Raw genomic sequence first — 27,673 nt, forward strand, 5'->3', positions numbered from 1 at the left:
TCACGCATTGGCAGTAACTGAAGTATGGCAGCCTGTATCCTTGCATTACTTATGTGGTTTTGCTACCATACACAAAATTCAGGTTGCTCAAGTCTGAAATGGTATCTGATCTTCTGGGCTGGTAAGAAATAGGGGAAAGAAATCTCACTACTTGTCCTTTTCTTCTGATGCCAAAGCCATGGTTCAGTAAGCACATACTGAACCAGGGGGTAGTGAAGAGAGGGCTATCCTTTTTACCTTCTTCCTCAAAGACCAAATGGATCCTGTGAGTGGGCAGGAGTTTGCCATTAGACTATAGATCACCACCCCTTGCACCATGTGGTAAGACACATAATTAGGAGTTAGGTGGTAACCTAGAAATTAAACCTTTGGTTTTGTAAAAACAACAGCTACCATCATTAGGATAGTTGAAAATTTAAATGTACAATTTGAATAATGGCCCATATGCCCCAAAACTTTGGAAGAAAATATATTATGCATGAATATAATGAGGTTATTTTCCACCTGTAGTTTATGAGCTAGTCTCATTACCTTTCCAGTCATATCTTACCTATCTTAAAGGTTTTTGTGAAATACTTTTTTTTTTTGCTTTTTTGTTTTGTTTTGTTTTGTTTTTGTTTTGAGATGGAGTTTCGCTCTTTTTGCCCAGGCTAGAGCACAATGGCACGATCTCGGCTCACCGCAACCTCCGCCTCCCGAGTTCAAGCGATTCTCCTGCCTCAACCTCCCGAGTAGCTGGGTTTACAGGTATGCGCCACGACGACCGGCTAATTTTTGGTATTTTTATTAGAGACAGGGTTTCTCCATGTTGGTCAGGCTGGTATAGAACTCCTAACCTCAGGTGGTCCACTCGACTCGGCCTCCCAAAGTTCTGGGATTACAGGCATAAGCCACCACGCCTGGCTGAAATAAATGTTTTTTAAAACCAAATTTTATAGGTAACTGTGGTTGTGTAATTTGAATACCATGCTGATCATCTGGCCATTAAAAAGTGATCCTCTTCTCTCTGAGAAGGGCATTCTACTCAGTGATTTAGTAAAATATTTCAATAATTTCCCCCTTATGCCCTGTGTCTTTTTATGCCAGACTAATTTGGTAGCTGAGAGGAATAAACTAAATTAATTTTCAAAACAAAAATAATGTTTTAACATGCAATATTTTAGGGCATCCTGTGGTGTCGTTAGTGTTGTCTTATATTATTATTTACATTAACACTACATATAATATTTACAGTTCTAGGGTTGTTTTTCTCCTAATATTTTTAAGAATTCCAGTAAATGGGCTGGGCACGGTGGCTCATGCCTGGACTCCCAGCACTTTGGGAGGCCCAGGCGGACAGATCACGAGGTCAGGTGTTCGAGACCAGCCTGACCAACATGGTGAAACCCCGTCTCTACTAAAAATACAAAAATTAGCCGGGCATGGTGGCAGGTGCCTGTAATCCCAGCTACTCAGGAGGCTGAGGCAGGAGAATCGCTTGAGTTCGGGTGGCGGAGGTTGCAGTGAGCCAAGTTCTTCCCATTGCACTCCAGCCTGGGTGACAGAGCGAGACTCCGTCACAAAAAAAAAAAAAAAAAAAAAGGAGAGAAAGAATCCAGTAAATGTTTATACTTTGTCAGATATGTTTCACAAAAATACATACATGCTTTAAATACTTTTGTTAATGAGCTTTCTTCAGAGGGTATCTGGACATTTTAGAGAAGCACTGTATTCAATCATCTTTTGCCAAATTCCTGTTTCCTTAGCTTTCAGTCAATAAATTTCTTGGATATTAAGCTAGACTCATATAGATAACTGTTAATAACTATAAGATCGCTTTCATTTGCCCATCAAAATATCCAAGAAGACCTGTCATTGTTGGGAATATGAGATATACAATATTATTTGAAGGTTAGTTGCTATTTTGTTTAGTGATATAGACACTGTATCTCTTTAGCAACTAGAAATCTAGGCTTTAGGAAGTAGCCATCTTACTCCTTCACAACTCAACCCTTACCAAATTATCTCGTAGATAATTGATGGTTCCCATTCAGAATAAACTAGCAAGTAAACCCAACCTAACGCCAAAAAAGACAATAATAATCAATGTATTTATATATTTATTTATTCGTTTTGAATTTAAATATTACATTTACTATTTTGGGTTGTAAGACAGTACATCTCTGTTTAGATGTTAAGTGTTGTGATGTGTATTTAACTATTAGGACTACTTTGTAAGATGTCAGTTTTTTTTTTTTTTTTTTTTTTTTTAGATTGAAACAACTGTATTTCACATGAACAGGAGCAAAAGTTGAGTTATGATTGTGTTCTTAGGATCTCACTAGCCTGTGATTAGAATTCTCAGATTCTTTCCACTCATTTATTTCACATTATACATTATGTCCTTTGTTATCATCATTCTGTGTAAACAACGGTCCCTAAAATCACAAATGATCTACTTTTTAGCAAACGTCGTATTCTTTACTCAGTTCCAAGACTCTTCTCATGCTCTGTGGCACTTGACACTTAGTTCACTTCATCTTAAAACTTTGTGCTCATTAGGCTTCTATGATATTTTATAAATTACACCCTTAACTTTAACTCTTCTTGGCTGGATTGTCTTCTTACCCTCTGTGCCAATCATTGATGTCTCCTTTCTCTGGCTTTCATTTTCTTGTTATTCGTTTATCGCTGCATTTCTTTCAGAGAGTTGATTGCTTTTCACTGTTTTAAACTTCATGTTTCAAACTTCATGTTACTTCTGAATCCACAGGGAGCTCTTCCAGTGAAAAGACTCATTGTTATTTCCAATTCTAAAACGTTTTTTTCTCCTGGAAGTCTTATTGCACTGCATTGGAGCATTATTTATTATTTAATATTGTTTTGTTTTTATACTTTCAACTTTTATTTTACATTTGGGGGCACATGTGCAGGTTCTTACATGGGTTTATTGCGTCATGCTGAGGTTTAGAGTTTGGATCCCGTCATCCAGATAGGAGCATAATACACAATAGGTAGTTTTTCAACTTTGTTATTGTGGATAGTGCTGTGATGAGCATGTGAGTGCATGTGTCTTTTTGGTAGAATGATGTATTTTCCTTTGGGTATATACCCAGTAATGGGATTGCTGGGTCAAATGGTAGTTTTCTTTTCTTTTTTTTTTTTTTGGCTTTCATCTAATTTATTTATTATAAGGCAGTGTAGCATTTAGCAAAGGAATAAATATATAGCTAATTGAAACAGAACAGAGAGTTCAGAAAGAGAGTTATATGTATTGTCTCATTGACATTTTTGTTATGGTAAAATATACATAAAATGAAATTTACCACTTTTTAAAAAAATTATTATATACTTCAAGTTCTAGGGTACATGTGCATAACGTGCAGGTTTGTTACATATGTATACTTGTGCCATGTTGCTGTGCTGCACCCATCAACTCGTCAGCACCATCAATTCGTCATTTATATCAGGTATAACTCCAATGCAATCCCTCCCCCCTCCCTCTCCCATGATAGGCCCCAGTGTGATGTTCCAATCCCGAGTCCAAGTGATCTCATTGTTCAATTCCACCTATGAGTGAGAACATGCGGTGTTTGGTTTTCTGTTCTTGTGATAGTTTGCTAAGAATGATGGTTTCCAGCTGCATCCATGTCCCTACAAAGGACGCAAACTCATCCTTTTTTATGGCTGCATAGTATTCCATGGTGTATATGTGCCACATTTTCTTAATCCAGTCTGTCACAGATGGACATTTGGGTTGATTCCAAGTCTTTGCTATTGTGAATAGTGCCTCAATAAACATATGTGTGCATGTGTCTTAATAGCAGCATGATTTATATCCTTTGGGTATACCCAGTAGTGGGATGGCTGGGTCATATGGTACATCTAGTTCTAGATCCTTGAGGAATGCCATACTGTTTTCCATAATGGTTGAACTAGTTTACAATCCACCAACAGTGTAAAAGTGTTCCTATTTCTCCACATCCTCTCCAACACCTGTTGTTTCCTGACTTTTAATGATTGCCATTCTAACTGGTGTGAGATGGTATCTCATTGTGGTTTTGATTTGCATTTCTCTGATGGCCGTGATGATGAGCATTTTTTCATGTGTCTGTTGGCTGTATGAATGTCTTTTTGAGAAATGTCTGTTCATATCCTTTCCCCACTTTTTGATGGGGGGTTGTTGTTTTTTCTTGTATTTGTTTGAGTTCTTTGTAGATTCTGGATATTAGCCCTTTGTCAGATGAGTAGATTGCAAAAATTTTCTCCCATTCTGTAGGTTGCCTGTTCACTCTGATGGTAGTTTGTTTGCTGTGCAGAAGCTCTTTAGTTTAATTAGATCCATTTGTCAATTTTGGCTTTTGCTGCCATTGCTTTTGGTGTTTTAGACATGAAGTCCTTGCCCATGCCTATGTCCTGAATGGTACTACCTAGATTTTCTAGGGTTTTTATGGTATTAGGTCTAACATTTAAGTCTCTAATCCATCTTGAATTAATCTTCGTATAAGGAGTAAGGAAAGGATCCAGTTTCAGCTTTCTACTTATGGCTAGCCAATTTTCCCAGCACCATTATTAAATAGGGAATCCTTTCCCCATTTCTTGTTCTCTCAGGTTTGTCAAAGATCAGATGGCTGTAGATGTGTGGTATTATTTCTGAGGACTCTGTTCTGTTCCATTGGTCTATATCTCTGTTGTGGTACCAGTACCATGCTGTTTTGGTTACTGTAGCCTTGTAGTATAGTTTGAAGTCAGGTAGCGTGATGCCTCCAGCTTTGTTCTTTTGACTTAGGATTGTCTTGGCAATGCGGGCTCTTTTTGTTCCATATGAACTTAAAGCAGTTTTTCCAATTCTGTGAAGAAACTCATTGGTAGCTTGATGGGGATGGCATTGAATCTATAAATAACCTTGGGCAGTATGGCCATTTTCACGATATTGATTCTTCCTATCCATGAGCATGGTATGTTCTTCCATTTGTTTGTGTCCTCTTTTATTTCACTGAGCAGTGGTTTGTAGTTCTCCTTGAAGAGGTCCTTCCATCCCTTGTAAGTTGGATTCCTAGGTATTTTATTCTCTTTGAAGCAATTGTGAATGGAAGTTCATTCATGATTTGGCTCTCTGTTTGTCTGTTACTGGTGGATAACAATGCTTGTGATTTTTGCACATTAATTTTGTATCCTGAGACTTTGCCGAAGTTGCTTATCAGCTTAAGGAGATTTTGGGCTGAGACAATGGGGTTTTCTAAATATACAATCATGTCATCTGCAAACAGGGACAATTTGACTTCTTCTTTTCCTAACTGAATACCCTTGATTTCTTTCTCTTGCCTGATTGCCCTAGCAGAGAATTCCATCACTATGTTGAATAGGAGTGGTGAGAGAGGGCATCCCTGTCTTGTGCCAGTTTTCAAAGGGAATTTTTTCAGGTTTTGCCCATTCAGTATGATATTAGCTGTGGGTTTGTCATAAATAGCTCTTATGTTTGAGGTACGTTCCATCAATACCGAATTTATTGAGCGTTTTTAGCATGAAAGGCTGTTGAATTTTGTCAAAAGCCTTTTCTGCATCTATTGAGATAATCATGTGGTTCTTGTCTTTGGTTCTGTTATATGCTGGATTACGTTTATTGATTTGCAATGTTGAACCAGCCTTGCATCCGAGGGATGAAGGCACTTGATCATGGTGGATAAGCTTTTTGATGTGCTGCTGAATCCGGTTTGCCAGTATTTGGTCTAAAATTCTCTCCTATTTCTCCACATCCTAATTAATAGCCTACCAACCAAAAAAAGTCCAGGACCAGATGGATTCACAGCTGAATTCTAACAGAGGTACAAGGAAGAGCTGGTACCATTCCTTCTGAAACTATTCCAATCAATAGAAAAAGAGGGAATCCTCCCTAACTCTTTTTATGAGGCCAACATCATCTTGATACCAAAGCCTGGCAGAGACACAACAAAAAAAGAAAATTTTAGACCAATATCCCTGATGAACATCGATGCAAAAATTCTCAATAAAATACTGGCAAACGGATTCAGCAGCACATCAAAAAGCTTATCCACCATGATCAAGTGGGCTTCATCCCTGGGATGCAAGGCTGGTTCAACATTCGCAAATCAATAACGTAACCCAGTATAAACAGAACCAAAGACAAGAACCACATGATTATCTCAATAGATGCAGAAAAGGCTTTGACAAAATTCAACAGCCCTTCATGCTAAAAACGCTCAATAAATTCCGTATTGATGGAACGTACCTCAAAATCATAAGAGTTATTTATGACAAACCCACAGCTAATATCATACTGAATGGGCAAAACCTGAAAAAATTCCCTTTGAAAACTGGCACAAGACAGGGATGCCCTCTCTCACCACTCCTATTCAACATAGTGTTGGAAGTTCTGGCTAGGGCAATCAGGCAAGAGAAAGAATAAAGGGTATTCAGTTAGAAAAAGAAGAAGTCAAATTGTCCCTGTTTGCAAATGACATGATTGTATATTTAGAAAACCCCATTGTCTCAGCCCAAAATCTCCTTAAGCTGATAAGCAACTTCAGCAAAGTCTCAGGATACAAAATTAATGTGCAAAAATCACAAGCATTGTTATCCACCAGTAACAGACAAACAGAAAGCCAAATCAGGAATGAACTTCCATTCACAATTGCTTCAAAGAGAATAAAATACCTAGGAATCCAACTTACAAGGGATGGAAAGGACCTCTTCAAGGAGAACTACAAACTACTGCTCAGTGAAATAAAAGAGGACAAAACAAATGGAAGAACATCATACTCATGGATAGGAAGAATCAATATCGTGAAAATGGCCATACTGCCCAAGGTTATTTATAGATTCAATGCCATCCCCATCAAGCTACCAATGACTTTCTTCACAGAATTGGAAAAAACTGCTTTAAAGTTCATATGGAACCAAAAAAGAGCCCGCATTGCCAAGACAATCCTAAGTCAAAAGGACAAAGCTGGAGGCATCACGCTACCTGACTTCAAACTATACTACAAGGCTACAGTAACCAAAACAGCATGGTACTGGTACCACAACAGAGATATAGACCATGGAACAGAACAGAGTCCTCAGAAATAATACCACATAGCTACAGCCATCTGATCTTTGACAAACCTGAGAGAAACAAGAAATAGGAAAAGGATTCCCTATTTAATAAATGGTGCTGGGAAAATTGGCTAGCCATAAGTAGAAAGCTGAAACTGGATCCTTTCCTTACTCCTTATACGAAGATTAATTCAAGATGGATTAGAGACTTAAATGTTAGACCTAATACCATAAAAACTCTAGAAGAAAATCTAGGTAGTACCATTCAGGACATAGGCATGGGCAAGGACTTCATGTCTAAAACACCAAAAGCAATGGCAGCAAAAGCCAAAATTGACAAATGGAATCTAATTAAACTAAAGAGCTTCTGCACAGCAAAACAAACTACCATCAGAGTGAACAGGCAACCTACAGAATGGGAGAAAATTTTTGCAATCTACTCATCTGACAAAGGGCTAATATCCAGAATCTACAAAGAACTCAAAAATTTACAAGAAAAAAAAAAACAACCCCATCAAAAAGTGGGCAAAGATATGAACAGACATTTCTCAAAAGAAGACATTCATACAGCCAACAGACACATGAAAAAATGCTCATCATCACTGGCCTCAGAGAAATGCAAATCAAAACCACAATGAGATACCATCTCACACCAGTTAGAATGGCAATCATTCAAAAGTCAGGAAACAACAGGTGTTGGAGAGGATGTGGAGAAATAGGAACACTTTTACACTGTTGGTGGGATTGTAAACTAGTTCAACCATTATGGAAAACAGTATGGCAATTCCTCAAGGATCTAGAACTAGATGTGCCATATGACCCAGCCATCCCACTACTGGGTATATACCCAAAGGATTATAAATCATGCTGCTATAAAGACACATGCACACGTATGTTTATTGCGGCACTATTCACAGTAGCAAAGACTTGGAATTAACCCAAATGTCCATCTGTGACAGACTGGATTAAGAAAATGTGGCACATATACACCATGGAATACTATGCAGCCATCAAAAAGGATGAGTTTGAGTCCTTTGTTGGGACATGGATGCAGCTGGAAACCATCATTCTTAGCAAATTATCACAAGAACAGAAAACCAAACACCACATGTTCTCACTCATAGGTGGGGACTGAACAATGAGATCACTTGGACTCGGAAAGGGGAACATCACACACTGGAGCCTATCATGTTGGGGGCCGGCGAGGGATTGCATTGGGAGTTATACCTGACATAAATGATGAATTGATGGGTGCTGACGAGTTGATTGGTGCAGCACACCAACATGGCACAAGTATACATATGTAACAAACCTGCACGTTATACACATGTACCCTAGAACTTAAAGTATAATAAAAAAAAAAAAAAGAAACTCACCACTAGCTGACACCTAATACACAAAAAAAAAAAAAAAGAAAGAAAAAAGAAAAAAGAAAATATAGGGATCTACGTTTGAAGAGTCTACCCAAGGTTAACTTGTAGGTTTGAAAACGTCATGATAGCCTGAAATGTATTCTAAAGCTTGAATGAAGGGAAAATGAGAGAAACAAAGGAAACCTTTTTAGCCCTTTTTTCCCTTCTAACACATAACAGTGATGACAGTAGCCGCTATTTTCACTGGTGTGGAAATTTTGGTTATTTGGCTAGTGCTACTGCTGCATCTAGGATTTCACTAAACAAACATATATAGATATTGCTGCCAAAGAAATTTAATCCATTACCAATTTTAAGATAATTGAAATTGGGCTCAAGTAAGGAAATAATGGCTAGCATAGTATGCAGAGACTACACTTTCCCACTCTCATATTGCATATGTGTATGCCTCTATGTGTTTGTGGAATATTTTAGTAAATAATTAGCTATCAGGAATAGCTCCTTTTAAGTAATTTTGTTTATTAATTTATTTATTCAAACCCAGTAACGTACTCCAACTCTGCAATAAAGTTGTACTGTGACAGTTTCTATTTAAATATTGGAGTTTGGTCATTATAAGTGTGCTTGCTTTTTGATGAATTTGCAAATTAGTAAAAATTTATATGTGATATTTCTGCATAAGCTTTTAAAATCTTAATTGTCTTTTTTTTTTTTTTTACTTTCTAGATCAGCTTACATGCAAGATTTTTATATTATTGATAATAACAATGAATCTGTGAGAATGTTCTTGACAAGTAAACTTTTGTTTACTTGGCTTCAAAATCGCTTTGTAAATGATACTCCTATCAGTGGAAGTTATCAACTGACATTTGTTGCTTTTTAAAGGTACCGAGTAATTCTACAGACTAAATTAGGCTAAGCTAATCCTGACTTTTACCCTTCAGGAATTTGCTACCTAGACAGAATAGATTTGTTGTATGCAGAATTACAAAAGGGCAGAGAGCTATATGATCTACTATATTCAGGATTGTGTAGTCTCTAATCAATAGGCCAGAAAATTGTCTGTGTTTTGAATTACCTGATGGGAGAGTCAAGAAGTAAAGTAATAAGCATACAAAAGGGTACTCCATCTGTAAAATACATGCTTCCTCACGTAACAAATCAATAATCTCTCCAAAAGATTCCATAAAAATAATTTACTTCTCTATCTGTTTCAACCCAATTAAACACTTTTGATGCAATTCAAGAATTCTGAAACATATATTTGAAAAGCAATTATCTGTATTTATTAGATATAAAAATTATTTATTATAGTAAAACTTCTGGTTCTCTTTAAATGATACCATCAAAGGAAAGATGTGTTAATGATGAGCTTGTATTTAAATCGTGTTTTTGGGTTTTTAAAACTGCACACATCTTTGGAAGTTTGAAGTCCGTACCTGTATTAGCAGCTGCATCTCCAAAGAAAAAAGCATATCCTAATTGTGACATTTGCCCAACCCAACTGAAAAACGCACCAAGGAGAAAAAGTGCAACAGTTAATAATAACAGCCAATAATCATTGACTTTCTCACTGTACTGACTTTCTCACTGAATACTCATGTCAACCATAAGAGGTACAAACTATTGTTATTCCTAATGAACAATGAGAAAACTAAGGTTCCAAGATGTTAAATAATATGCTTGAGTTCACACAGCTAGTAAGCAGTGGTGCTCTTAATCCCACAATATTCACCTCTATAACATATGGCTTCCAGCTATCATTAGAGATATCTTAAAATTCAAAGGAATATGACCTTGATACCAAATGCAAAAGAGTTGCATAAACAATTTTATTTTGTGAGAAATTTTTAATTAGCAATAGAGTAATAGGGCTGGGCTTGGTGGCTCACACCTGTAATCCCAGCACTTTGGGAGGCCAAGGTGGGTGGATCACAAGGTCAGGAAATTGAGACCATCCTGGCTAACGCGGTGAAACCCCATCTCTACTAAAAAAATACAAAAAATTAGCTGGGCGTGGTGGTGGCGCCTGTAGTCCCAGCTACTCAGGAGGCTGAGGCAGGAGAACGGCGTGAACCCGGGAGGCAGAGCTTGCAGTGAGCCAAGATCGCGCCACTGCACTCCAGCCTGGTCGACAGAGCGAGACTCCATCTCAAAAAAAAAAAAAAAAAAAAATACAGTAATAGAAAGATTCATAGTCCTTTGTGTATATATCCAGTAATGGGATTGCTGAATTGAATGGTATTTCTGTCTTTATGTCTTTGAGGAATCACCACACTGCCTCCCACAATGGCTGAACTAATTTATACTACCACCAGTGATGCATAAGCATTTCTTTTTCTCCACAACTTCATCCGTATCTGTTTTTTGACTTTTTAGAAATAGCCATTCTAACATTCTGACTGGTGTGAGATGGTATGTCATTTTGATTTGCATTTCTCTGATGATCAGTGATGTTGAGCTTTTTTCACATGTTTATTGGCCACTTATATGTTTTCTTTTGAAAAGTGTCTCTTCGGCTGGGCGCAGTGGCTCATGCCTATAATCCCAGCACCTTGGGAGGCTGAGGTGGGAGGATCACCTGAGGTCAGGAGTTCAAGACCAGCGTGGCAAACATGGTGAAACCATGTCTCTACAAAAGTACAAAAATTAGGCAAGCATGATGACAGATGCCTGTAATCCCAGCTCCTTGGGAGGCTGAGGCAGAAGAATCACTTGAACCTGGGAGGCGGAGGTTGCAGTGAGCCGAGATCGTACTACTGCACTCCAGCCTAGGAGACAAGAGAAAACTCTGTTTCAAAAAAAAAAAAATAAATAAATAAATAAATAAATAAATAAATAAAAACAGAAAGAAAAAAGAAAAGTGTCTCTTTATATCCTTTGCCCACTTTTCAAATAAGGTTGTTTGTTTTTTTCGTATAAATTTGTTTACATTTCTTATAAATGCTAGATATTAGACCTTTGTCGGATGCATAGTTTGCAAAAATTTCTCCCATATTGTAGGTTGTCTGTTTAACCTGTTAGTTTCTTTTGCTGTTCAGAAGCTCTTTAGACTGTTTAAGAAGCCTTATCAAATTTGCTGTCCCTCCTCAGTCTTACAGATGCAACTCCCTGCGGGAACCCAAACCTTTTTCACCAGAAAATGTAAAATGGTCTGGGGGTAAAAAAGGGTTACTGAGACCGGAACATAAAAACATACAGGCTCATAGAATTATAACATTTAAGATGTTTAAACAAGCTTTTTATAAGGTAGTTGTAACCCCTTCACTAAAAGTCTTATAAAAACGGGTACATCTGACAAAGGGCTAATATCCAGAACCTACAAAGAACTCAAACAAATTTACAAGAAAAAACAACCCCATCAAAAAGTGGGCAAAGGATATGAACAGACATTTCTCAAAAGAAGACATGCATACAGCCAACAGACACATGAAAATATGCTCATCATCACTGGCCATCAGAGAAATGCAAATCAAAACCACAATGAGATACCATCTCACACCAGTTAGAATGGCAATCATTCAAAAGTCAGGAAACAACAGGTGCTGGAGAGGATGTGGAGAAATAGGAACACTTTTACACTGTTGGTGGGATTGTAAACTAGTTCAACCATTATGGAAAACAGTATGGCGATTCCTCAAGGATCTAGAACTGGAAGAACCATATGACCCAGCCATCCCATTACTGTGTATATACCCAAAAGATTATAAATCATGCTGCTATAAAGACACATGCACACATATGTTCATTGTGGCACTATTCACAGTAGCAAAGACTTGGAATCAACCCAAATGTCCATCAGTGACAGATTGGATTAAGAAAATGTGGCACATATACACCGTGGAATACTATGTAGCCATAAAAAAGGATGAGTTTGTGTCCTTTGTAGGGACATGGATGCAGCTGGAAACCATCATTCTCAGCAAACTATCACAAGAACAGAAAACCAAACACCACATGTTCTCACTCATAGGTGGGAACTGAACAATGAGATCACTTGGACTCAGGAAGGGGAACATCACACACTGGGGCCTATCATGGGGAGGGGGGAGGGAGGAGAGATTGCATTGGGAGTTATATGATGTAAATGACAAGTTGATGGTGCTGACAAGTTGATGGGTGCAGCACAGCAACATGGCACAAGTATACATATGTAACAAACCTGCACGTTATGCACATGTACCCTAGAACTTAAAGTATAATAATAAAAAAATAAAAATAATAAATAAATAAATAAATAAATAAAAGAAAAGTAACTTCCAAAAAAAAAAAAAAATGGGTACTATATCTAACTTACACTGTTAGATGTTCCCCCATCTAGCAGTGTAAACTGAAGGCATACAAATCTGTTTTATTAAGAAATGTTTAATTGCACATGCTAAGTGAAAACTAGTAAGTTGCCCAAGTCCACAAAATATAGGGTAAGAGCTGGAGTGCTAGTTGGGACAAATCCTCCACTGCATAGCCCTTTGTGTGGAGCTTTTATTGGGGCTGATGGCAAAAACTGTGAGTACCTTTCAATGACAATTACTGAACTAGAGAATTTCTACTTAATGGGGCATTTACTGCCTTGCTATGAAATATTAACTGAAGCTACCATTATGCTAATGAAAATAATGTTTCCCAAAGAGTGCCATGATAAAATAAAAATGGTTTATATAAAATCTTGCTACCTAACAAGCAGAGGGAGTCTTTCCTAGGGCTAATTGTGAGGAGCTGCTAAATTCTACAGTGCCTAATAGCCCTCAGGAGCTGTTTGGTTTGTAAATGGCATTTCAAAGGTATACAAACATCTTGTTTTAAGAGCTGCTACTCTGGTTAAAGAAAGCTCAAGGGAATATTTTTCTTTTAAGTTATTGGGGTACAGTATGTCTTTGTAAGAAAATTTACCTTTCTGAGCTCTCCAAAATTTAGATGGAAATTTTATGACATTATAGTTGTCTGCATAAGTTCAGAAATAGTAAAACAAACAAAAAAACAAAAAAACAAAGACAGGCTGAGCGTGGTGGTTCACACCTGTAATCCCAGCACTTTGAGAGGCCAAGGCAGGCAGATCATGAGGTCAGGAGATCGAGACCATCCTGGCTAATACAGTGAAACCACGTCTCTACTAAAAATACAAAAAATTAGCTGGGCGTGGTGGCATGCGCCTGTAGTCCCAGCTACTCGGGAGGCTGAGGCAGGAGAATCTCTTGAACACGGGAGGCAGAGGTTGCAGTGAGCTGAGATGGCACCAACTGCACTCCAGCCTAAGGGACAGAGCGAGACTCTGTCTTAAAAAAAAATTGGAGACACTGGTTATTTTACCAAGACTTAAACTAAAATAGCCTATTTTTAGGCAAAGTTCCAGCAAAAGCCAACTTAAGACAAGTTTATATGGCCAATCAATTATCAATGTATTTTATGCAAATAATCAAGCAAGCATAATAAGCCCAAAACTTACCTTGCACACGAATTGGCCTTGCTATAATTTTCTCTTTAATAAATAAAGGCAGCTAAAAATACTTTCAAGGGGAAATGTTATACTTAATACTAGATTTCAGCCCTAACTTTTCGAGTACAGATTAGATCGTTATTTCTTGGCTACAATAATCCTCTAGAATGTATTAGATTATAATTTTTCTTCATATTTTTAATTGGTGCCCTAATGGAATAAGTTTCCTTTTCTGTTCTGACATACCAATTACTCTTTTTTTTTTTTTTTTTGAGATGAAGCCTCGCTCTTGTCCCCCAGGCTGGAGTGCGATGGTGGTATCTCGGCTCACGGCAACCTCTACCTCCCAGGTTCAAGCAATTCTCCTGCCTCGGCCCCCCTTAGAACCTGGGATTACAGGTACTTGCCACCACTTCCAGCTAATTTTTGTATTTTTAGTAGAGACAGGGCTTCACTATGTTGGCCAGGCTCGTCTAGAACTCCTGACCTCAGGTGATCCACCCGCCTCGGCCTCCCAAAGTGCTGGGATTACAGGTGTGAGCCACCACTCCCGGCCTCAATTACTCTTATAATTGTTAAACTATAATTGTTATTTATCTCTCCTTGTTTTACTTCCAAGGAAACCAAAGCCATGGTATTCTGAAGACCAGAGATATGAATCTCCCTCATTTGGCATCCCACTGGGCCCAGATCTGTTTCATCGCTAATGCTCTGCTGCTAAAACTTTACAAGCTGCCTCTCTGTAGGCCCAGGAACTATCGTGGAAGAGATGGGTGCATAGGACTGTAAGGGTCAGTTTTGAGGGATAAAACTAGGTCAAAGTCAAACCCCCCAAATCTAAAAGGGAGTACAAAAATGCCTAAATATCAGGTAAAACAAGTTTAATTGCCTTCTAAACTATCATGTGTCACTTTTGCATCCACCACAACTATAAAAATTTTCTGCTTACTATAGAATTAAAAAGAAATATTTACTAACTAGTAAAATAACAGAATAAAAATACCTTGTAACAAGCCTTCTGGGTATAACACTCCCAATTATGAGTTGTGAAGATAAATATATCTATATCTATATAGATATAGATATATACATGTTTAATTATTTTTCAGAGCAATGCTTATGTTTTATATAGCTAATTGCTAAAAGTCTGTAACAAAACCAAGCTTATAGTAGCTCAACACATAGAAGTTAAAAATAAGTCAGTCTTGTAACTTTGCCTTTTGGTTTTGTTGTTGGCTTTTTTACTTAAAATAATTTTAAGAAGTAACAAATGCCTGTCCATATCCATTCCTAGCTGGCCTGGAACAATTAATTGGCTATAAGTCTTTTTTTTTTTTTTTGAAGTTTTGAAATTTATTTATTTATTATTTTATTTATTTATATTATACTTTAAGTTCTAGGGCACATGTGCATAACGTGCAGGTTTGTTACATATGTATACTTGTGCCATGTTGGTGTGCTGCACCCATCAACTCGTCAGCACCCATCAATTCATCATTTATATCATGTATAACTCCCCAATGCAATCCCTCCCCCCTCCCCCCTCCCCATGATAGGCCCCAGTGTGTGATATTCCTCTTTCTGAGTCCAAGTGATCTCATTGTTCAGTTCCCACCTATAAGTGAGAACAAACATGCGGTGTTTGGTTTTCTGTTCTTGTGACTCTTAAGGCTCTCAGCCATAGGGAGTCCTGCCAAGAGACAAAAAGAAATGCCACTGTAGAACTACATGACTTCTCCTGTGACAAAGCCTTCTTTTCTCTCCCAAATACCAGTATATGGTGCAATACAAAAGTGGTGTGAAAAATAGATTTTTCTACTGTTAGGAAAAATAGATTTTTCTACTGTTAGCAAGTTTATAACAATTTAGACACTGAGGACCAGGTGTTTCTTGCAATTCATTAATACCCTCCTCAGGTTATTATACCTATGGAGACAAATTGCCTAGAAGAGACACTAAATTTATTGGATTCTGATTTAATGTCAGTCCTACAATCCTCAAATAAGATTTATCATAAAGTTCAAATAACCCTTAATAAGGGGGTTGAACACATTGTGAGTTTGATCAAAGCACATAATAAGGCATACAGGGGTTTTTCTGGCAGATTGGCTTGTTTACTGCCCTCTGATTCTACCTATAACCTTGGACACTCAATCTTCACTATCTTTATTATATTTCTTACTATATTAGCATTATGCAACTCTTGTAAATGTTATGCCAGATACAGCAAAAGGAAAAGGCACAATTAAGGACCTGGATCATGATAGATCGCAAAATACATCTGGCCCGGGAGTTTTGTTCGTTTGTTTTTACTAAACCCTAGGCCTGACTCCATCTCACCCCTTAAACAAATGGCTATTATACTGGGTCAGACCACGTCCTCCCCCATGATCCAATAGCTAATATTGATTGATTGATTGATTGATACAGAGTCTCGCTCTGTTGCTCAGGCTGGAGTGCAGTGGTGCCATCTTGGCTCACTGCAACCTCCGTCTTCCAGATTCAAGCGATTCTCTTGCCTCAGCCTCCGGAGTAGCTGGATTACAGGCGCATGCCTCCACACCAGCTAAATTTTGTCTTTTTTTTTTTTTTTTTTTTAGTAGAGACAGGGTTTCGCCATCTTGGCCAGGCTGGTCTTGAACTCCTGACCTTGTGATCCACACACCTTGGCCTGCCAAAGTGCTGGGATTACAGGCGTAAGCCACTGCACCCAGCTTAATATTTAAAAGTATTACCATCAAATCAGAGAGCTCTAGGAATGAGCCTTACTAGTGCCAGGACACCTTGTCAGATGGCCAAACCAGACAACTCTAGGAATGAGCCTTCCTAGGACCGTGGGACCTGCTGCTGTTTGTTGGTCTGAACATTTGTCCAAGAGAGGGGACTGAGGACTAAGCTCTGATTTTTTTTTTCTTAATCCTCCCCAAATTCCTATCTGAGGGGTCTGGAAAGTCATGCTCTGCAAACTACAAATTCTCATCAGATGGGTTTTATATATTTTACTGTGACTTACTTTTCAATTTGATTCTAGCATAACACATGACAAATAAGAAAGTCAAAATATCTTACCTCGAAACATGTTTCTTTGCCATATCTTGAAATGGCCCTGCAAAGCTGTCCTTTGTGGGGGAAAATCTGCATTCGTAAAGAATCTCTATTAACATAGCTAGCTCTTTTTCTTCCAGGCCCTTCCAATCCTAAAGAGGTTAACCAAGAGTCTACCACCTTTAAAAATCGTAATAGGAAACATTTGTCATCTATTGTCTCTGAGGGAAGCCACTGTAAGATTTTAAAAGAACCTTGGTCTCCACAATGTTTTATCTTAACATGAACATTTCCTTTCTATTGATCCAGGTCTTTAGACAAACTCGACAAATTGTCAACCAGAAAATGTTTAAATTTACCTATTGCCTGGAAGCCCCCACTTTGAATTGTCCCATCTTTCTGAATACCAAACCAACGTTATTTCTTTTTTTTTTTTTTTTTTTTTTTTTTTTGAGACGGAGTCTTGCTCTGCCACTCAGGCTGGAGTGCAGTGGCCAGATCTCAGCTCACTGCAAGCTCCGCCTCCCGGGTTTACGCCATTCTCCTGCCTCAGCCTCCCGAGTAGCTGGGACTACAAGCGCCCGCCTCGTCGCCCGGCTAGTTTTTTGTATTTTTTTTTTTAAGTAGAGACAGGGTTTCACCGTATTAGCCAGGATGGTCTCGATCTCCTGACCTCGTGATCCGCCCGTCTCGGCCTCCCAAAGTGCTGGGATTACAGGCTTGAGCCACCGCGCCCGGCACCAACGTTATTTCTTAAATGCATTTGATTAGTATCTCATGCCTCTATAAAAATATATGAAACCAAGCTGCACTTTGACCACCTGGGACACATGTTCTCAGGACCGACCTCCTGAGGGCTGTGTCACAGGCCATGGTCACTCATATCTGGCTCAGAATAAACCTCTTCCAATATTTTACAGAGCTTGACTCTTTTTGTTCACAGTATAAACCCGAAACAAGTAAAGATCATGATTTGAGGCCAGTATGAATTATATAAGAAACTCTTTTCTAATCATGAGATGAAAGAAAGCTATACCATGGATAGTTGGATATTTGCTATGCTTTTCATATACCTAACATGAGAAAGCTAAATATTTTTAGCTAAATATTTTAATATATGCTAATAATATAAGCCGGATTATCCTTGTTCAGGGTCTAACTTTCAAACTGAATTCACTTGCCCTGATGGTATCTATAGAGGCAAGACACAGTCATAATTTCTTACCCCAATACATATAAAACGTGATATTAGAAATCATGCCAAACATTAATAAGTTGAAAGTACTCAATTTTATGTGTAGAGTATCTGTTAGCAGTTTCTACGAGGCAAAAGCTATGTTTTTTGATACCTAGGACAGAACCTTTTCCCCAAATCGGCTCAGTTATTCTGCTTCTGAAAATACTGACAACAGAATACAATCATCTTTCCCTCCCCTAATCCAAATACAAATTTTAACATTTCATAATTGATTTCACTGAAATCGAGGAACTGGTGTGTAGAGACTAACAGAGCAAGATGGGAGTAACCATTTTGAATAAAAAAGAACATTAAATATTCTAATCAGAAATAGAATTGCCATCCTACTATGGCCGTTTTGACTGTCTCATAATGTCCTGCTTAGATTTTATTGTTTATCCCCAAATATTTACTATTATGTGGGTTTGATTTTGATGGTGAAAATATGGTATTTGAAGCAAAATAATAAAGGCAATATAATTAGTAACTGTGAATTGGACCATAATAGGAAAAGGTCATAATAGTGTGAGATCATTGTATTAATATTCTGAAAATTCTGGCTATCATTATTGATGACCTACACACATATTCTCTACAATAAAAATGTATATTAGTTTCTTAGGAACAGACTCACATTTTGAATTTCTTGGTTAGAAATTTCTTAAGTGGTAATGTTTCAACAGTCTACAAATATTAAACATATTCATAGCATAGCTCTCTACTAAATCAATGATCTTTAGTGACATGGAGAGAAATTTTATTCTTTTTTATAGTTACATATCATAATGTAAACATTTTGTAAAGATCTGTTGGTGGCATGTAAAATCTAAAATACAAAGGTTAAAAAGTGGTGTGCAGTCCGGGTGCGGTGGCTCACGCCTGTCCTCCCAGTACTTTGGGAGGCTGAGGTGGGCGGATCAGGAGGTCAGGAGATTGAGACCATCCTGGCTAACAAGGTGAAACCCCGTCTCTACTAAAAACACAAAAATTAGCCAGGCGTGGTGGTGGGCACCTGTAGTCCCAGCTACTCAGGAGGCCGAGGCAGGAGAATGGTGTGAACCCAGGAGGCGGAGTTTGCAGTGAGCCGAGATGGTGCCACTGCACTCCAGCCTGGGCGACAGAAAGAGACTCTGCCTCAAAAAAAAAAAAAAAAAAAAAAAAAGTGGTTTGCAAACCTTGCAATAAGCTTTTACTAAAAACTAGGTAAAAACAAAATTCTCCCTCTCTCTCTCTGTTTCAGATGTTCAATAGCCATACATGGCTAGAGGCTACTGTATTTGGATTGTGTAGATATAGGATGTTTCCGTCATTGCAGAAAGTTTTATTAGACAGTATTGCCTTCATCCTTCCATCTCCCCTTTAAAAAGGGTAGATACCATTATGTCGGCTTTTTTTTTTTTTTAATTGTTTTTTTGTAGAGATGGAGTTTTGCCATGTTGCCAAAACTGGTCTTGAACTCCTGAGCTCAAGCAATCTGCCCTCACTGACCTCCCAATGTGCTGGGATTAGAGGCATGAGCAACTGCGCCAGGCCCAAAGAAGTTTCTCTACATCTCTTTTTCTTCTGTGCTCCAGGTAAGAGAAAATTCGGCATGTATTGAAAATGTAATGTCAATAACATTGTCAGAATCCAAATAAATTATTTTAAACGTGCATGAAAGCAGTAAGACATTAAGCACATATTTTTCCTGCTGAGTAGTTTTTGTTCTCTTTTATTTGAAGTGTTAAGAAATAAACTTACTTTCAGAAAATTAAAACTTTTTTAGCCTACTAAGATTAGATGAAGTAATTGATTAAATCACAAAATGTATTAAATGTGATGATGGTAGTAATCTGCTTATTACACTGATTGGCCATCCCTGAATATACAAGTTCTAATGGAGGAATTGGGCTTTTTTTTACACATAAGTATTTTCATAAAATTAATTTTTACCTGTACAACCAGATAGTCCAGTTAAAACTGTCAGGGTGCAATTCTTCATGATAATTCTAGTCACCTTGTGACAACATTTGTCCTGGACTATTATTTCAATTTTTTTTTATATTTAGAAAAATAAAAATTTTCTTACAGATATACTAATCTTTATTTAATAGTTGATTTACCTTGTAAGAATGTAAACAAAAACTAAAAAGAAACGCAAAAATTGTGTTTAAGTGAATAAAAGGGGATTATTGAAAACTCGGTTTCATATTAAAAGTATTTTTTTTTTCTTTTTCAAATATTTTTATTGACATATACTTGTATATAACAGCCTTGGAAGTTAGAAACCCCTCCAGGGGAGAGGGTAGATTTGACTGTTTCCTGATCAGCTTAATAAGAACATCTCTCTCTAGGCAAAGGGTGGGCAGGCTTGCTAGTAGTCCCCTTTCAAAGACTGGGGATTCCTAAATTTAAATTCTCTTAGCTGTGACCCAAACCCACTATGTGTGCAGCACTCACCTGGTCTGATCCACCTCTCCTCCTTGGCACTTGAGGGAGCAAGGGAAACTGATGTCAGTGAAGCTAACACTGCCTGCTGTGCTATGTATGACTCCTGCCTCTAACCCACGACTCTGTCATTTTGCCAGCCTCCACCAAACTGTGACAAGCTAACTTGCAGCTGCAGGCTGGGTAGAATCTCAGACCTTACATGGTTCTCGAGAAAACATGAGAAATAAGAGCTAGTAGGTATGGCCTGAGAAGTCACAGACAACCCAACCCTGGGTGTGGGAGAGAGGCAGAGTGGGCAAAAAGGTGGGAGATGAAGGTGTGGGAGCTGTTGGAAACTGGGAACAAAACACATTTTTTATTGTAACAACTAATTGATTTCATTTGGGCCAGTTAAATCTGAATCTCAAGTAGAGGATGGATGAATAGTTCTTCAGAATAAAATGAATACGAGCTTTATTAATCTTCATCTTGCTTTTCCCAACTGATGTCAGTTCAAAACAGACTGCGCATTAAAAATTTTCCCGGGGAGGGGCAGTGGCTCACGCCTGTAATCCCAGCACTTTGGAAGACTGAGGTGGGCAGATCACGAGGTCAGGAGTTCCAAGAGCAGCCTGGCCAACATGGTGAAACCCCGTCTCTACTAAAAACACAAAAATTAGCTGGGCGTAGTGACTAACGCATGTAATTCCAGCTACTCCGGAGGCTGAAGCAGGAGAATCGTTTGATCTCGGTAGGTGGAGGTTGCAGTGAGCCGAGATCATGCCCTTGCACTCCAGCCTGGGCGACAGGGCTAGACTCCTGTCTCAAATAAATAAATAAATAAATAAAATTCCCACTAGTCAGTGGAACTGTTCTCAATCTTAAAGCCATCCCCCGCCCCGTTGTTCTTGCTTTGTTTTACAATCCTAAATCAACAAATAAATCTTTTTGTCAAAACTAAATGAAAACTGACCTGTTTGTCTTACACTCTCCACACACCCTGACTTCCCACTCGGCCACACCCTCCACCAACCGTGCACGCCCCTGTCCCCAACCCCCAGAACCCCACCACTTCTATGCCCTCCACTCATTGCCTGCTAAGAAAAGCGTAGAAGAATGAGGAGACTCCCCTTCATAGAAAGTAATCAAAACAGCCAATTAAGTGAACTGTCACTTTCTGCATCTTTATTATTAAGGCGATGGAATTATATTTTGAAATTACATGGTACACTACTGAGTCCAGTCTCTACTTATTCTGCCATACTTCCTCCTATCCTGTATTTCCGTTGATGTTGATGGTAAATTCCGTTGGTAAATTTGATCTTGGGTGGTTTGAATAGGCAGTCGGAGGGAAACTGGATACTTAGGAAGAAGACCCTTCCCAGGTAGGAGCTGTCGTTGGGCCTCGTTATGGTGGCCTGCCAGTGGAGCATATCGTCCTACACTGGCCCTGCTGAACAGTGGGGCTAGGAGTCGCGGGCTAGGTCGAGGAACTCCTTGTGAATGAGCTTTAGGGCCATAGTCCGCAAAACTTGGCGGCCAGTCCTCGGTACCGGGCCCGACGCTTGGTAGAGGGCAGCGGTGGTGATCCCTGGCTGGGATGGGCAGCAAGGGTATTTCTCGGCAGACGAAGGGGTTGAGGGCCGGCTCCGGGGTCGGCGGGGGCGCCGGGGGAATCGGACGGTGGCGTAGAGGGGGACTGACCACGATTGGCGCCGGGCACTCCACCACAAGCGATGACCTGCAGGATACCTGTGGCTTAGGGTGACGGAGGCCACGCTTTCCAGTGTTGGAGATTCTGTGGTTTGGAGCCGCCGCTCCTCTTGCTGGGGGCAGCCTGCCCCAGCGGCTAGCCCCTACTGCCCACATCCGGGCGCTGGACACCCGCGCGGATCCGCTCTGTGAGATCAGAGGCCACAGGAGCCTCTAGCCACCCCCACGCCCTCTGACGCTGACTGACGCGCTGCGCAGCATTGCCAAGGGCCGGGGCCATGGGAGCGGGGTGGGGCTGGAAAGGAAGGTGAAAAGTTGGGGGCAGGGGCGGGGCGGGACGGTCTCACTCCGTGCCTGTGCCTGGCGGGAAAGTAGGACCCCAGGCACTGCCCTTCGCCCAGAGTGACCTCAAGAAATAGGAGCAGTTCAATGAATGCCTCTCTGCCCCTTACCCACAGTCACCTTTCCTTCACGGTTTACCTGAGAGGCCTTCTCCTCCCCTCCCTTCTGTCACCACTTGTGTATTTCCAGAGACATTCTCTTTTATAAATAACTTTAGTAGATTTACTATCAATATAATACTTTTTAAAGTAACTTTTGATAACCTTTTGGTAAATTTATTTTTTATGAAGATTTAAGGCCTTCAAAAAATTCAATTTGGAGCTAAAACCACTTCAATTGTTGAGGAACTCCTGACAAGAAGAAGAAAGGGAGGGAGGGAAGAAAGGAAACCAGTAGTCCATGTGGCATATATAAACACTTCAGTTATTGTTGTTTATAAAAATGATCTTTTTTTTAAAAAAAATAATGGTTCCAATAACAAGCATAACTGCAGAACAGAATGTCTCATTCTTGAGGCTTTCCAGTACTAATACCGATTCACATGAAACCTTCACTTACTTATATGTGGGAATGTAAAGCCAACTAAGCACCTTCAAAATAGGTTGGCCTGTCAGCCGTATCAGTTCCTTTCCATGAATTAAGTAATAATTCAATGAGGAGTTCTTAAATTTTGGTAAGAAATTATAGTATATAAACTAGATCATAGTTTCATTTATAAGATACTGGATATCCTTCAGTTATGAAAATTTCTTGCTGCAAAATTAGTTAACTAACATACATATTCAACTAACTTGTGAAGGCAAGATAATTATTGACAGTACAAAGGTGAGGATGTAGATATGAAGAGTGGATCTTCTAATAGTAGGTTAAAATGTCAAACTAATTGAAAGGAACTTTCCCCAATCTGTTGTGTTATATATTACTGCAGAAGAACAGGGTTTGTGTGCTTCTGAACAAATGAGTTATTGCTGTTACTGTGGTGAAATATCAAATTTTATTTTTGTTTATTTATTTTTCTTGTGCGACAGTTTATTCTTCCTGGTAGACCAATGAGAATAACAAGGGGTAGAGATCAATTAAAAACAGTCTCTGCAACTTCATGTGTGCTAGCATTTCATATTATATTTTTAGTAGTTTTAGTTTATATTTTTTATTTCAATAGCTTTTGGTGTACAAGTGGTATTTTGTTGCGTGAAAGAATTATATAGTAGTGAATTCTGAGATTTTAGTGCATCCATCACCTGAGTAATGTACATTGTACCTGATGTGTAGTTCTTTTTATCACTAGGCCCTTTCTCATACTCCCACTTTTGAACCTTGAAAGTTTATTATATCACTCTGTATATCTTTGCATATTCATATCTTAGCTCCCACTTATGAGTGAGAACATACCGTTTTTGGTTTTCCAATCCTGTGTTATGTCACTTAGAATAGTGGTCTCCAGCTCTATCCAAGTTGCTGCAAGTTGCATTATTTCATTCCTTTTAATGGCTGATAGTATTCCATGCTGTATATAAGCCACATTTTCCTTATCCACTGATTAATTGATGGGCATTTAGGATTATTCCACATCTTTATAATTGCAAATTATGGTGGAATAAATATGCAAGTGCAGGTATCTTTTTGATGTGATTTATTTTCCTTTGAGTAGATACCCAGTAGTGTGATTGTTGGATTGAATAGATCTACTTTCAGCTCTTTAAGGAATCTCCATAATGGTTTCCATAGAGGTTGTACTAATTTACATTTCTACTAGCAGTGCTTAAGGGTTCCCTTCTCTCCACATCCATGCCAAAAACTATTGTTTTTGACTTGTTAAATAATGGCCATTCTGGCTGGGGTAGGGCGATATCTCACTGTGGTTTTAATTTGCATATCCCTGATGATTAGTGATGTTGAACCTCTTTTTATATGTTTATTGGACATTTGTATATCTTTTTTTGTTTTGTTTTTTCGTTTTGTTTTGAGACAGAGTCTCACACTGTCCCCAGGCTGGAGTGCAGTGGAGTGATCTCCGCTCACTGCAACCTCCACCTCCCGGGTTCAACCAATTTTCCTGCCTCAGCCTGCTGGGATTACAGGCGTGAGTCACCGTGCCCGGCCTTGTATATCTTCTTTTGAGAAATGTCTATTCATGTCCTTTGCCCACTTTCTAATGTGATTGTTATTGTTTTCTTGGTGATTTGAGTTACTTGTAGATTCTGGATGCTAGTCCTTTGTTGGATACTTAGTGTGCAGATATTTTCTTCCATTCTGTCGGTTATCTGTTTACTCTACTGATTATGAAATATCAAACTTTAAAGTCTTCAATTAAAATAGCATTTTGTAAGAAAATTCAAAAAGAAAACCAGGGCTAGTTATGTATTTGGGAAGCATATTATTGCAAAATGTTATATAGTAAGCTTCCAGAGTTTTCTTTTTCCATCGTGATGAGACTTGAAAATTATTTTGCAAGACCAGATGCCATTAACATCAACCTTTTTGATTGAGTTGGGAATAAGGATCATGTAACCTTGTGTAAGTTCTCTGTTGGGAAAAAGTGTAGTCATGATCCCCACATCTGTTCTGTGGTAAAATCCTGTGGAATATACCTTTTACATTCATCTGCACTTCATCTTCAGTGTGACTGTCTTAATTTAGGATGTAATCATTTATCACCAGACTACAATAATATATTTTTATAAGTGTCTGTGCTGCTAATCTTGCCACTCTCAAATCCACTTTCAACACTGCCATGTAAAATTATCTCCCTAAAGCATAAATTAATTCCTATCATAATCCATACTTAAAGCTTTCAATAGCCATCCATCACCTGAAGGATAAATTCTAAATTTCAGGGCTGCCCAATTAAGTCATCCCCAGGGAGAATTAAACTTCTCTCTGTTAGGCTACGCAGAATCTTTTGTGTGTCTCTAATACAGCATGTATTATACTGCATTGTCACTATCTTTTTAAGTGTTCATCCTCTTAACCAGTCTGATAGCTCTTTGATGTGAAGATTGGCCTTGATCATTTTTGTCTCTTACTGCCCAGTATATATTAGGTACTCAGTACTTTCTGGATAAGTGCATGCATTCATTAAAGATGAATGATGACTGGGTGCAGTGGCTCACGCCTGTAATCCCAGTACTTTGGGAGGCCGAGGCGACCAGGTCACCTGAGGTCAGGAGTTTGAGACCAGCCTGGCCAACATGATGAAACCCCGTCTCTACTAAAAATACAAACACTAGCCAGGGGTGGTGGCATGTGCCTGTAGTCCCAGCTACTTGGGAGGCTGAGGCGGGAGAATCACTTGAACCTGGGAGGGAGAGGTTGCAGTGAGCCGAGATTATGCCATTGCACTCCAGCCTCAGCGACAGAGCAAGACTCTGTAAAAAAAAAAAAAAAAGGAATGATATAACTTGTACACAGTCATTGATATAAAATTTCTTCACCTAACCTAAGATTTAAGTCAGAAACATTACAGGCCACAAGATGTTATACCACAATAAAAATAAAAAGCAATATAGTGAGAATACATTGTATTATTCTTCATTTGACAAGCCCTCAATGACAGTTCAAAGCCACTTTAACTTTTTTTTTTTTCCTTTGAGACAGGGTCTTGCTCTGTCACCCAGGTAGAGTGCAGTGGCACAATCTCGGCTCACTGCAACCTCCGCCTCCCAGGTTTAAGCGATTCTCCTGCCTCAGCCTCACGAGTAGCTGGAATTATAAGCATGAGCCACCGCACCTGGCCAAAACTTTAGCATTTCACTTAAAATGTGTGGGGTGGAATAAATTATTAACTATTAACTGTTTTTCACTTTTCATCACCCTGTGTAGCTAAAATGTCCCTTCTAGTTATCTAAGACAAATAGAAGCTCAGCAACTGATTCTTTAATCTCCCATAGCTGATTTTCCTCTCTTTGCCCTTAACAGAAGTTGACACAATTACAGAGTTGTCTTTGGTTTCTATCACAAAAATAATAAAAAATCAATATAAGTTTAATGAGGTTGTTGTGTCAAAAAGATTTTTGGGACTTTTTTTAATTATTCAATTTTGAGAGTTCTTTATTATGAATGCAAGTCCATTATCATATATATGACTTGCAAATATTTTTTCCTCCTCTGTTGCTTGCCTTTTCATTCTCTTAACATTATCATTCAAAGAACAGAAAATTTTATTTTGATGAAGTCCCAATTTATTGATTTTTTTTTTGTGGATTGGGATTTTGGTATCTTACCTATTGAATCTTTGCTTAACCTAAGGTCACAAAGAGTTTCTCCTATATTTTGTTTTAGGAGTTTTATACTTTTAGGTTTTAAATTTTTGTTTGGGATCCATTTTGAGTTAACATTTGTATATGGGGAGAGTGACCAACATGGCCGACTAGAAGCAGCTAGCGTGCATGGCTCTCAAGGGGAGGAATGGAAGGGGTGAGTAAATACAACACCTTCAACTGAAACCTTCAGGTACTCACATTGGGGCTAATCAATGAAACAACTTGACCCACAAAGAATGAAGAAAAGCAAGACAGGACAGTGATGCACCCAGGAGCAACACAGAGCCAAGAGAACTTCCCTGCCTGGTAAGCAGTGAGTGAATGTGCCACAGTGAAACACTATGCTTATCCCATGGATCTTTGCAACCCTTGGGTCAGGAGATAGCCTTGTGAACTCACTCCACTAAGGCCTTCAGTCTGACACGCAGAACTATGTGGAGTCTTGGCAGAGCAGCTGCTCAGGCATGCGTGGAAACCCTGGAATCTTAGATACTAGGGATTTCTGGCAAAAGTAGCTGCAGCTCCAGCAAAATAGGAGGGTAGACCCCCATACATACCCCTAGGAAAGAGGCTGAATACAGAGAGCTGAGCAGTGACAGCCTGAAGGCTCTACTTACACGGCACTTCATAAGGTAAGACCCATGGGCATGGAATTCCAGCCAGCCACTGGTAGTGGCATTGTACCTCTCTAAGAAGGAGCTTCCTAGGGGGAAGGGTGGGCCACCATCTTTGCTGTTTGAGCACCTTAGCCATTCCACCCTTCAGGCTATGGAGAGTCCAAACCAACCAGGGAGCATAAAGGATCCCGCAGCACAGCACAGTT

The 27,673-nt window shown here is 39.0% G+C and overlaps 1 protein-coding gene across 1 annotated transcript; it reads right to left on the reverse strand.

The window, feature by feature from the left end:
* Positions 1–21,696: 21,696 nt before the first annotated feature.
* Positions 21,697–22,436, reverse strand: LOC117096119. Its single transcript, XM_033233082.1, has one exon. The coding sequence runs from the start codon at positions 22,400–22,402 to the stop codon at positions 21,764–21,766; it is 639 nt and encodes a 212-aa protein (XP_033088973.1). The 5' UTR covers positions 22,403–22,436; the 3' UTR covers positions 21,697–21,763.
* Positions 22,437–27,673: the final 5,237 nt, after the last annotated feature.

The sequence above is a fragment of the Trachypithecus francoisi genome, unplaced genomic scaffold (assembly GCF_009764315.1).
Source record: "Trachypithecus francoisi isolate TF-2019V2 unplaced genomic scaffold, Tfra_2.0 Contig01451, whole genome shotgun sequence".
In the NCBI taxonomy this organism is placed as follows: Eukaryota; Metazoa; Chordata; class Mammalia; order Primates; family Cercopithecidae; genus Trachypithecus; species Trachypithecus francoisi.